Source organism: Vipera ursinii, assembly GCF_947247035.1.
Source record: "Vipera ursinii genome assembly, chromosome: 6".
Taxonomy (NCBI): Eukaryota; Metazoa; Chordata; class Lepidosauria; order Squamata; family Viperidae; genus Vipera; species Vipera ursinii.
The window spans coordinates 71,169,570-71,182,158 of NC_139515.1; the positions used below are offsets into that span (position 1 = coordinate 71,169,570).

Below are 12,589 nucleotides of genomic sequence, written 5' to 3' on the forward strand. Positions count from 1 at the left end.
GCTAGTCACTTTCTCTCAGCCCATGAAATAAGGCTTGGGCAACAAGCTGGTCAGTCAATTCCTGCCACAACTGATGGATCCACTTCTGGTTGATCTGAAAAACAGACCCTGCACTTGAGAGAAAACATTAGGAAGAAAAAAAAACCTACACTGGCTTTAAATATATCTGGACTGGACAAGACCTGTCCAGCCCTGCTTTAAGATAAGATGAACTGGCTCCCTCAAGTGAAAAAAAGTAAGAGGGACAGAAAGCAATAGTGTTGAAGACAAGTTCTGTGACCCAATTCGTCTTCCAAACATGGAATCTCAGCAACACACACACACACACACACACACACACACACACAAACACAAATAAAATGACTAAACTCCAGGAAAAAATACCAGCTTGATGACATCATCCCACATGCTTGGAGAAAAGGAAGCTTATTTGCTGTGAAACAGGATTTAAAATATTGTTTATATTAAGAAAAGCAAATATAAAAGAATAGAACAGGGAAATTAAATGGGACAATGATGGTTTTATCCATGGGTGTGGTAGCACCTTGCTCTGAGATTTTGCTGCTCCTCTACAGAAAATTGGACTCTGACTAGAAGGCATTAAGCCAACCAGCTCAACTAGAATCATACTTAATTTGTCTGGAATTATGATGACTGTATTAGATGTGTTTTAGATATCCAGGAGTCCAAAGAGGTATAATATATATGTAAATTATGTAAATCTAAGTTAAATAATCAAGTGTAAAACCATCCATCATAAAACATGTGGAATGCAATGATAAAACAGTATTTATTTTTAAATATAAAATGTATTTTTAAAAGACAGGTGTTAGGGAACATATTATTTTGAAAATGCCTGAGTCAGCTAGGATATGTAAACCAGTTAAGCTGGCTGGAAAGCCTCTTTAAGTCTCATTAACTCATATTATAGGTTTTCCAACTCCTATCAATCTTATTTTGAATTCAATCTTTAAGCAAACCTTCCTCCATTTTGACACTTGCTGAAGTGCCACTTGGATTCTAGACACTCAGACAGTTGGCTGAGGATTAGGTGAGTTGGAGTTAACACTTCTGAATTCTACCAAGCTGGGGAAGGCCAATTTAGGCACTTGTTTGATTGCTAGAAAGGTAAAGGTTCCCCCGCACATGCATGCTAGTCGTTTCCAACTCTAGGGGCCGGTGCTTATCTCTGTTTCAAAGCCGAAGAGTCAGCGCTTGTTCGAGGACGTCTCCGTGGTCATGTGGCCGGCATGACTAGACACCAAAGGCGCACGGAACGCTGTTACCTTCCCACCATAGTGGTCCCTATTTTTCTACTTGCATTTTTACGTGCTTCCAAACTGCTAGCTTGGCAGAAGCTGGGACAAGTAACAGGTGCTCGCTGTTACGCGGCACTCGGGATTCGACCCGCCAAACTGCCGACCTTCTGATCGACAAGCTCAGCGTCCCAACCCACTGAGCCACCGCGTCCCTCTTGATTGCTATAGATAATAATAAAAAACCCTGCATGGAGGAAAGGACAATCAATCAATGGAACAGTTGTGGGTGCTTCATCACTGGACGCTTTCAAGAGAGACCGGGCACCGCTTGTCAGAAATGGTATAGGGTCTCCTGCTTGAGGAGGGGGTTGGACTAGAACAGGGGTAGGCAACCTCGGCTCTTTTATGACTCATGGACTTCAACTCCCAAAATTCCTCAGTCAGCATAGCTGACTGAGGAATTCTGGGAGTTGAAGTCCATGAGTCATAAAAGAGCCGAGGTTGCCTACCCCTGGACTAGAACAAGGTCCCTTCCAACTCCATTGTTCTGTTATGAAGTACTGGATGCATCCTGTTTCCCTAAATAAAGCTATACAATTTGTTAAGTGCAACCTCTTTTTACCCCCTTTTTGTTTTCTCTCCCTCCCCCCTCCATCTCTTCCCTGTCCCCAAAGTCACTCCTTTGTTTGCGCTTGTATTTGGCTGGCCTGATCGGTATCTCTTCTTCCCTCTGTGCTTACCTTCTAGCCACGTCATCTCTTTCCTGCTTCTGAGCAAGGCAGTGGGAGGCAGGTTGCCATGCAAATAAAGATACTTTTTGGGCAAAGACCTTAAACAGATGGCTGGCCTTCTTGGGAAAAGAGGCAGCCGTGCCAAGTCATACAGTACAAAGAAGGTAGAGCAAACCAAGTCAGTTCTTGTTTTAATTTAATTGCAAACATAACTTTGCTTGTATGTTGACAGAGAAAAAGGGCAGGCAACTTTTTGTGGCCAGAGGCTGGTTTTTTGTTTTTTGTTTTTTTAAGGCTGTGGGGACAGTACTATGTCCCTACCTGGCCAAAACCTTTCTATGGGGTTTAAGGCACATGTTTTATCCTTACGTCCTTCCAAACAATCAGAAAAAAGCCCCACATTGTGGCTTTTCTGACTCTTGCAGGACTTTGGGGGCAGCAAAAAGTCCCATGAGCTCCTGATACCGCATAAATCAACTTTTTTTCAACTTGGTCTTCCCCAAACATATTTGACTGTAAGACCAGGATGTTATTTCCTGTGTGGGGAGAGGAGAGAGAGGCAAGAGATGGTTTATCTGAGGAACTATCTCAATCACTTTTACTCAACCTTGCATTAAAATGAAAACATTCTGACAATTCCTTGTCTCCTCAAGTATGCCAGTGAATCGGGATAAACAACACTGGGGCTGCATAGAACACTACACAAAGGAGCTCTGGATTAGTTTCTTCCCATCTCTTCTCATGCTTGATCAGGAAAATTTAACTGAAATTTCATCACTGCAAGTCTTGCTTTCATAATTTGACAAACTAGACCACATCCTACTTCTTGGTAAGCTGGAAAAAGGTGGGATAAGCATCATCATCACCAATTTACATTTGTAACTGGATGACAGATCGTATTCAACGAGTAATCTTTAATGGTACTACATCTACATGGAGGGAAGTAAACAGCGGGGTGCCACAAGGTTCCCTTTTAGGCCCAGTACTCTTCCATATCTTCATAAATGACTTAGATGAGAGAATAGAAGGGGAACTCATCAAATTTGCAGGCAACACTAAGTTGGCAGGAATAGCCAACACCCCAGAAGACAAGCTGAGGATCCAAAAAGACAGACTTGAACAAAAGACCTTATCTAATAAAATGAAATTTAATGTGGAGAAAAGCAAGGTTTTACACTTAGACAGGAAAAAACAAAGGTACGAGTACAGATTTAAGTGAAACCTAGCTTGATAACAGTAACTGTGAGAGTTACTTGGAGTCCTAGTGGATGATTACTTAAATATGAGCCAGCAATGTGCGGCAGCAGCCCAAAAAAGCTAATACAATCCTTGGTTGTATAAACAGAGGCACAGAATCAAAATCAAGTGAAGTATTAGTACCGCTTTATAAAACCGTAGTAAAACCACGCCTGGAATACTGCACCCAGTTTTGATCGCCACATTACAAAAAAAGATGTTGAGACTTTGGAAAAAGTGCAAAGAAGAGCAATTAAGAAGATTAAAGGCGTGGAGACCAAAACATATGAAGAACAGTTGCAGGAACTGAGTATGGCTAATCTAGAGAAAAGAAGGACTGGGGGGGTGACATGATACCAGTATCATGAGGGGCTGCCCCAAAGAAGAGGGGGTCAACTTATTTTCCAAAGCACCAGAAGGCAAGATAAGAAAAAATGGATGGAAACTAATCAAGGAAAGAAGCAATTGGAATTAGGGAGAAAGTTCCTAACAGTGAGAACAATTAACCAGTGGAACAACCTGCCTCCAGAAGTGGTGAGTGCTCCAACACTGGAGATTTCTAAGAAGAGACTGGACAGACATTTGTCTGAAATAGTATAGGTTCTCCTGCTGGAGCAGCGGGTTGGACTAGAAGATCTCCAAGGTCTCATTGAGCTCCATTCTGATTGATTGATCGATTGCTTAAAAGGAAAGCATCTAGGTATTGCAATACCATTGTGTAACATCTGTAGTTTTATTGCACAAGAAACATTCTGCAGTATCTTTGCTTTGCATATCCTCCAAGTAAAATGGTATTGGAATCCATCTTTTCCAAGAAAAGCAGTGGGGTCCAGTCAAGTGCATTTTCACAGATAAGATACTTGTGATTCACACAGCATATGTTTGTAAAGCAAAATGTGACTAATCTGTGGCTTCCACATGACTTTCAATTAAGTGAAATAGGAGAACTTGAACAAACTACAAATATGCGGTCAGGGAGAATTAGCAAAGCAACCTTTCAAGGGAAGGAAGTCTGAAATTCCCCTGGGTCACCTCTTATCAAAGAATCAGCAAAAAGCACAGAGAATAGGAAGGAATAATGCACCTGGTATATAATAAAAACTAATAATGAAATTCGTTATCTTTTATTGTTTATTTTATTTATTTATTTTATTACATTTATATACCACCCTTTCCCTGAGGACTCAGGGCGGTTTACAGGGAATTAAAAGTCAAAACATACAAAAGTTAAAAACCCGTTAAAAAATATTAAATTCACCCTGTACACTTAAAAACCCCAGTTAAAATTTTCTCCTCAGCCTGGGCCCGGGAGCTCAAAGAGCCAGGTCTTCAGGCCCCGGCGGAATGATCGGAGGTCAGGGGCAGTCCTCAGCTCCACCGGCAGCTGGTTCCAGAGGGCAGGCGCTCCCACTGAGAAGGCCCTATCCCTGGGTGTCACCCGCCGGCAATCTCTCACCGGCGGAACCCTGAGCAGACCCTCCCTGTGGGAGCGCACTGGGCGAAGGGCGTTTGATGCCGGCAGCAGGTGTTCCCTCAAATAGCCCGGACCCAGGCCATGTAGGGCTTTATAGGTGATAACCAGCACCTTGAATTTCACCCGGAGGGCAACCGGAAGCCAATGCAGCTCGCGGAGTAGAGGTGTTACGTGGGAGTATCGGGAAACCCCCATTACAACTCGCGCGGCCGCATTCTGCACCAGTTGAAGCCTCCGGGTGGTCTTCAAGGGCAGCCCCATGTAGAGAGCGTTACAGTAGTCCAAACGGGAGGTCACAAGCGCATGAGTGACTGTGCGTAGGGCGTCTCGGTCCAGATAGGGACGCAACTGGCGCACCAGGCGAACCTGTGCAAAAGCCCCCCTGGTCACGGCTCCTATGTGATCTTCAAAATTGAGCCGTGAATCCAGGAGGACGCCCAAGTTGCGGGCCCTATCGACGGGGGGTAACACCTCACCCCCCATCATTAGAGGTGGAATAACATGGTTAACCCGAGACGCCGATACGCACAGCCACTCAGTCTTGGCGGGATTGAGACGAAGCCTGTTTCTCCCCATCCAGACCTGAACCGCCTCCAGGCACCGGGACATCACGGAGAGGGCATCACTGGGTTGGTTCGGGGTGGAAAGAAAGAGTTGGGTATCATCAGCGTACTGGTGATACCCCACCCCAAAACCACGAATGATCTCGCCCAGCGGCTTCATGTAGATGTTGAACAGGAGAGGTGAGAGAACCGACCCCTGAGGAACTCCACAAATGAGAGACCTCGGGGCGGATCTCTGCCCTCCTGTCAACACCGATTGCGAGCGGCCCCGGAGGTAGGAGGAGAACCACCGTAGAACGGTGCCTCCCACTCCCAACCCCCTGAGACGCCGCAGCAGGATACCATGGTCGATGGTATCGAAAGCCGCTGAGAGATCTAATAGGACCAGGACAGAGGAGCAACAGAGCAACAGAGGATATATAGTACAGGAATTCCTCAACTTACAACAATTCACTTAAGTCACTGTTGCAAAGTTACAACGGCACTGAAAAAGTGACTTATGACCATTTTTCATACATATGAGTGTTGCAGCATCCCCATGTGATTTACATTCATATGCTTGACAATTGACTCACATTTATGATGGCTGCAATGTCCCGGGGTCATGCAATCACCTTTTTGCAACCTTCTGACAAGCAAAGTCAATAGGGAAACCAGATTCACTTAACAACTGTGCTATTAATTTAACAACTGCAGTGATTCACTTAACAAATGTGGCAAGAAGTCATAAAATGGGGCAAAGCTCGCTTTAAAAAATTCTCACTTAGCAACATAAATTTTGCGTTCAATTATGGCTGTAAATTGAAGACATTTTAAACTGCCCTTTTGTTGTTAAGTTTAAAGAACTTTTTTTTAAATTACATCCTTGTATTTTTATTATATATTGATATTTTTGTATCTGGATGGCTCTGCCCATTGGGTATTCATACAATAGGGAGGAGAGTCCTATAGTATAAAATATGCATTTTCTTACAGCCATTTAGATATTCAAGTGGGCATACTTAGCAAATCTATCTATACTGATTACCAATCAGGAAAATCTCTCAAGTGTTACTTCTTTTAAGAACTCATTTATTCTACTGTTTTGCCAAAAATTACAATTATAAGCAACATTTATTTATTTAATTTTATTTTAATTCCATTTATATCCCGCCCTTCTCCGAAGACTTAGGGCGGCTTACAAGCTTAGCAGTAGCCTTCATTCTATGTATATGCCTGCTTATTAGGGCTTTCACACCTCCCCCAAGCAGCATTATTACAAAGTCAGCTTAATTGCCCCCAACAATCTGGGTCCTCATTTTACCTACCTCGGAAGGATGGAAGGCTGAGTCAACCTTGAGCCTGGTGGGATGCGAACCTGCACTAATTGCAGGCAGCTTACTTACATACTTCCAAGTCTTTTCCTGTGTATAATACTTGGTACTCCATCTCCTGTATCTTGTTTCCCATCTTTTTCTTCAGATTTCCCCCTTTTAATCATACCTGTGTTACCAACTCTTGCTCTTCTCCTTTTGCTAAAACCTGAGCCTATTTGTACTTACCTGGATATACACTTTTCTTCCATCTTTCATCTACATGGGTAAACTGGAATCACGCCATCACAGACTTAGTAGTGGTACCTCATTCCCTTTTCAATCCCTGGTGTAGCCACAGGGGAGTGGTTGAAAACTTTTCATCAGGCAAAATGTTCTAAGAGAGGCCTTAATTTTCCAGAATGAACTATATTAAAGCTCATTCAAGGGTTTTAAATGGAAAGAGTGGTGAGGCCATGCCATCCAGGTTTGGTCCAGAGAACTGACCCCAAAAGTATACCTAGGCTTGGTTCTCCAACCACTTTCATTCATAAAGGTCAACACAATGTGACATGCAACTCAAGCTTCCTGAAATGCACAGAAGAAAGCATGGAAAGCCAATTAAGTTGGCTAGTTACGCAAACCTACATCTGTAGACTTTGCTAGTATCTGAATCTTCTTAATGGCCCTTGTGTATAACAGCTGCCTTGGTCACCACAGGTGACCAGGAATTTCATTCAGAGAGGGGGGGAAAGTGATGAATAATCTCCTTTTTCTGGCACACACTTGATTTTTTTATCATGAAAGAAGGAAAAAAATCCTTTCCTACTACCAAACAAAAGCGCTGCTCATGAAAGGTCAAACTGGCCTCTCCCCTTTTGATAGAAATAATTCTCCAGAAGTTAAGAAGCTAAATTTCCACACCACCCATGGCTTAAATTCTCATATGGAAGGAATGGAAAGAATGCTTACTACTAGCCTCATAGCAATATTTTTTTGTCCAGGTTGCAACTTTGGTTGGCTTATTTAAAAAGCTGTTGAAATACAAATATCGCCTGAGACAATAGGGCCCATATCAAATCCTTCCAAATTGGAATATTTGCTGCCACGTTGAGAATTTTGAAAATAACTTTTACTACCACCCTACCACCACTCAGACGTTGTCAAACAGCAATTCCAGAAGAATGGGAACCAACATTCCCAAGTCAAAATATAGAAATCACAAACACATTTACTACAGGTTTCATCATTATAATTTGCAAAGCTGAGAATTTGCAAAGCTAAGTGCTCTTAAAGTGAAATGTTTATTACTAACTTCTGATAACCAAGAGTCCATTCTACTGCTTCCCAAATGAGGTGAGTGGAAGACAATATGTTTGATATATGGCCATTTCCTTGAATGACTTCATAAATAAATGAAAGAGCACTCAAAGGTCTAAGATGATCTACTTAAGTGGTAAGTATCTCATATAAGGCTAGTATGCAAATCCATTCATTTTAGCAACCATCTAACTCAGCAATGGGCAGACACCCAAGTGGTTTGGGATGCTTTGCATTTTGGGGAGGGCAATAATGGTGATGATGCCCAGTCAAACCAGACATGCAGGCAAAGCCACAATTTTCTTGTTTCCACCCCCTTCCATTAAGAAATTCTTTTTGATTTTTTAAATGTAATATTTAAGCTTTGCACTACTTTGGCGAGTATCCTGCCTTGAAATAGCAGAAAAAGTGTGCCTGCCTATTTTCTTTTAGCTTTGATCAAAGAGGGCTGGAAAAGGGTTGCCTAACTTTAGCCTATATAGAAGCTACCTTTTAAAATGATGGCATCAAGTCCCCATTAGCCATATACGGTATGTTAGCAAAGAGCGTAACTGCAACTGGGAATCCATATTCCTGCCAAAAGATGGGGACAGAGTAGAAAACAAACCAACCCATACAAGAAAAGGAAGTATTTAGATGTTCTGAAGAACAGCAAATACAAAAAAGAATTACATCAGCCAAATGTTGCAATAATGATGACTTAATTCTTACAAGGAAACCACAGATAACTTTACCCACAACCTGTTTCAAAACTGAAGGCTCATTTCAGGAATATAAGCAGCAGTTAATACATATACACGTCCTGGCTGCTCCACAACACTTTCAGACACGGGTGACCTTTTTCTGCGTCTGTAATGGTCATAGGCACATAAAACAGGGCAAGACTTTGACCATTTGAGTCATTCCCACACGCGCACCTGCAGATACTCTTGCTTCTGGATGCCTGTATAATTGTCACTGAATGATTCAGTGTAATGTGATATCTACGATTGGCATCTAAGTGCACTGCCAACAGCATCATGAGGACCGAGGCAGTACTGAAATAAAGTTTCTGGATACACAGGATTCTTTTCTTTAGTGAGGAACCATCCTGACTGATCTTTAGACTATTGGGAGATAGGGAGCAAAACATCCAAATCGGTAGCTTTCTGTGACCTGTGAACATTATCAAGCCCTCACCGTACACATCATACACGGGTCTCTATTTCCATAGAATGCTAAAGTCCATACGATGGCTGCAAAGGTAACAGATTCCAAAAGGATCAGGATTTACCCTTCATGTAGTCTATTCCTCTTGCCAAGTGGAACACTTAAACCAGCTAGGAATCAAAATATTGTCACCCAAGCCAAGGCTCCTGGCTTGTTCCTATTCAAGTCAAAACCACAAGCCAGGGATGGTTTTTATTATATAGTTCTTGACTTGTTCAGCAAAAATAATCACTGTTTGCATCATCTCACTATTACAGAAGCTGAAGGGGAAAATATTGGAAGGGGGGGCTTTTTTCATTCTGTAAATAAAGTATTTTCTAACACGAACAGAGTTCCTAAAACTGGGAGGACGAAAAGCAACAAGACTTTGTACACATGTGCTATTGTACAACTTTTATCCTGTTGCATGGATAGAGAGAGAGAAAAGGAATTATGATGAGATGTTAGTGATGTCCAGAAGATTGACTCCCAACGTTTTATCACTGGCTGCAACTTAATGTTCCCACCCCAACCCAGGAAGCTGTGTGAAAAGGAAAAAAGGGTATGGATGAAACCACAAGTAAACCACCAAAGTCCACAGCTCTTCAGAAAACAAATTCTTGGGCTTGGAACATATCTACATGATTTTCCTAGGTTCTGCATTGTGTGGAAACCTCCAGAGATTCTCAAGAAGCATCCTTACCTTCAATTGCCCTCTTCACTTGAAGGTGACAGAATATGGATAAATGTACAGGGAAGGTCAAACTTCCTATCCCTCTCTGCACACTGAGACTATTAGCAGTAATAGCATCTGAACACAAATACCCTATTCTGTGTCCATATCTATGTTCACATCCATTGGCCTGCATCTGCTGATGGATCTCAAGATTAAAAACCAAACAGACTGGACAGGCCCAGCATCTACTCCTGAATAACCTTTCCCCCTTCTAAAAACTGAAGTGTAAGGAGTGGGGGAAGAAGGAATAAGGAGGATGGAACACATGAGGCCTAGAATTGTGTGTTTTACGTCATATCCAAAACAAGACACTTTATCTCGCCAATGTGTAGGCCATGTGTAGGGAACAATCATATAATTTTGGTCTGAAAGCAACTTCTGGTGGACGGAATAAGTTGAGAAAGTCCTGGGTTTCAACACCTCATGCATGCAAAATAAGGAAGAATTCTCTCTTTGTGTAAACAGATCTAAAACCAATCCGCAAAGAAGCCATCTACCCAAAGGATTTCCCTGCCTGCATAGCAGCTAGAAATGTATATGCACCAAATGTATTTTCAATTCTAGGTACCCAAGGAAGAAGCTGGGGACACCCATGGTTTCTCAACCTCTGGGGGAAAAAAATCAAAGGTAGTTTATGCACATTAATTCCCAGGCTCAAACAGAAAAAAAAACTTAATCCGGAGGAAGATAGAGCTGCACTCTGGACATGGTCAGAAAGACTCGGTTTGGGAAACCTTGACATCTGAACTCCAACAGAAAGGACTCAGGTGCAAATTCCTGACTCTTAGGAAAATGCTGCCAGAGAGTCTGCTGCTGTAAAGACAAGCCATCCTTTAGCTGCAATTCTGGGTGCAGAATTGGACTGAGGGGATCCCTCGTCCTCCCCCTCCCCGCGAAGGGAGATCCAACTTCCCATCCCCAGCTTGGTGGGACGCTGCCCAGCTTACCCGCGCGGGAGTCAAAAGTGACCACAAACACTGCCACGATCTGGTCTTCCTCTACCTGCGCCGGTTCCTGCTCCTGGAGTCGCCTCCCGAGACCGGCCGACCCCGGCTCCCCCTTGCCGGCTCTCCTCCACGTCGAGGAGGAGGAGCGGCAGCCCCCCCAGCCGCCGGGCTCCCCGGCCTCCGGCAAGGAAACGGCCGGGCCCTCGGCCCAGAAAAGGAGCGGCGCGTCGTCGGCTTGCTCCACCATGGCCGGCCAGCTGCGGCGAGCGGAGGTGAAGGGCGGCGCTTGAGCAGCCTCGGCGATCGCCCGATCTCCGCCTCCCCCGTCACCGGCTGCCTGGCTGGGTTCCCCCCCCGGCCGAGCCGCGAAAGAGAAATTCACAGGCCCGGCTTGGAAAAGGATTCCCGGCGCTCCGATCCTTTGTGCGAGCGGATGCAAGCCTGGGCGAATCTGAGCCCGAGCCTCTGCATGGCTTATTGGGAAGGCATAGGAGGATTTTTTTTATTTTTATTTTAAATTTTTGCAGCGCTGGAAACAAGATCCTACTCGAGCTTCGGCCAGAAGTAAACCTCGCTTCAGCTAATAAAAACAAATCACCGCCAGCAGAATTGAAAGCTGACAATCCGCTCAGTAGCACTGAAATTCAGAGCAGTTCCCTGTAAGGTCCGTTATCCGCTAAGACCATCGTTTTTTAAAAACGTGCAGGGGTGTATTGATTAAATCAGGGAAATGTAATTTCTGACTATTTATATCTTGGATATGCGTTTCCTCGGACTGGAAACCCAGATCTGGATTGCCAAATTTCCGACGACCACTAGATGGGGCCGATGGGATCTTCATGCAGAGTTTTGCAACGTACTCCAAGGAGATTTTTTTTAAAATGAAATCCATCACTGACACGGTCGGGGACTCACTTGCTGGGTACTTTGGCACAGCATCTTTAAACGTGATTAAATCGTGGGGTTTACATAATAACGTTAAACTAACCACACAGCCTCGGGTTTCACAACATCAGCCATAAAAAGTATTTACCAAAATTCAAATTAAGCAAGCTTGACAAGGCACCTGAACTGGTGAAAGAGCTGTCATAATTGTACTAAATGAACCAAAATGTAATCAGTTGGCTGGCTCACCCCTTATCCTAACTCAGGATGGGCTTAAGCATGGTTTATTGAATGATCTCTTCACCAGCTTGGGTTCACACAGATATTTTAAATTATAAAACATGTGTTACAAACCATTATGACTAAAACCACATTATGGCTGTAACATAGTGAGCAGTGGCTTTAAGGATTACAGGCCTCCTTATCATGCAACTACTTAATATGTAACATATTTTACAGTCCTGTGTCATATGCCACCTCAAAAACCTAAGCAGAGATGAACCTAGTTAGAATTGGATCAGAGACCAGAAAATTATTGAGCTGTACAGTGGGGTGAATAGTAAAAGATATTTTGGAAGCAGGCAGCTGCAAACTAGTTCCAAACTGTAAGATTCCCTTCCCAAGGGCTACAGTTCAGTGATTTGTGATTTTGTTTAAAGGTATCCTTATCTTGTCTTTGCTTAAGGTCCATCAACTCATCTTGCAATATTGTTTAATTCTGAATGACTCACAGAGCAATGCAAGTTTTTACAGAATTACTTTAGAGAACACAGGATATGCAGGAAGTGATGTTTGTAAACTCCTCCAGCATAATCCATAAGGCCCAATGAGTGGTTTTAACAGGAAGTTCAAGGATAACTTTGAATAGATACTACTGTGCTTTTAACTTCAGTACCAGTTGAGTTGCTGCAACTGCTGTTGGGGTAGTGAATAAGTTTTTCTGTCATAAAAGGGTTGG

At 43.2% G+C, this 12,589-nt stretch overlaps 1 protein-coding gene across 2 annotated transcripts in view; it reads right to left on the bottom strand.

Moving 5' to 3' along the window:
- DENND11 (DENN domain containing 11) overlaps positions 1-10,993 on the bottom strand; it is a gene marked incomplete at its 5' end in the record, with an annotated part of 37,807 nt that extends 26,814 nt beyond the window's left edge. For both annotated transcript variants that reach the window (XR_014492829.1, XM_083365477.1), the window contains one exon: positions 10,747-10,993. Coding sequence is in view for 1 of the 2 variants with exons in the window: in XM_083365477.1 (XP_083221603.1) it covers positions 10,747-10,993 (247 nt within the window). The remainder of the gene's footprint in view (positions 1-10,746) is intronic.
- Between the last annotated feature and the right edge of the window lie 1,596 nt (positions 10,994-12,589).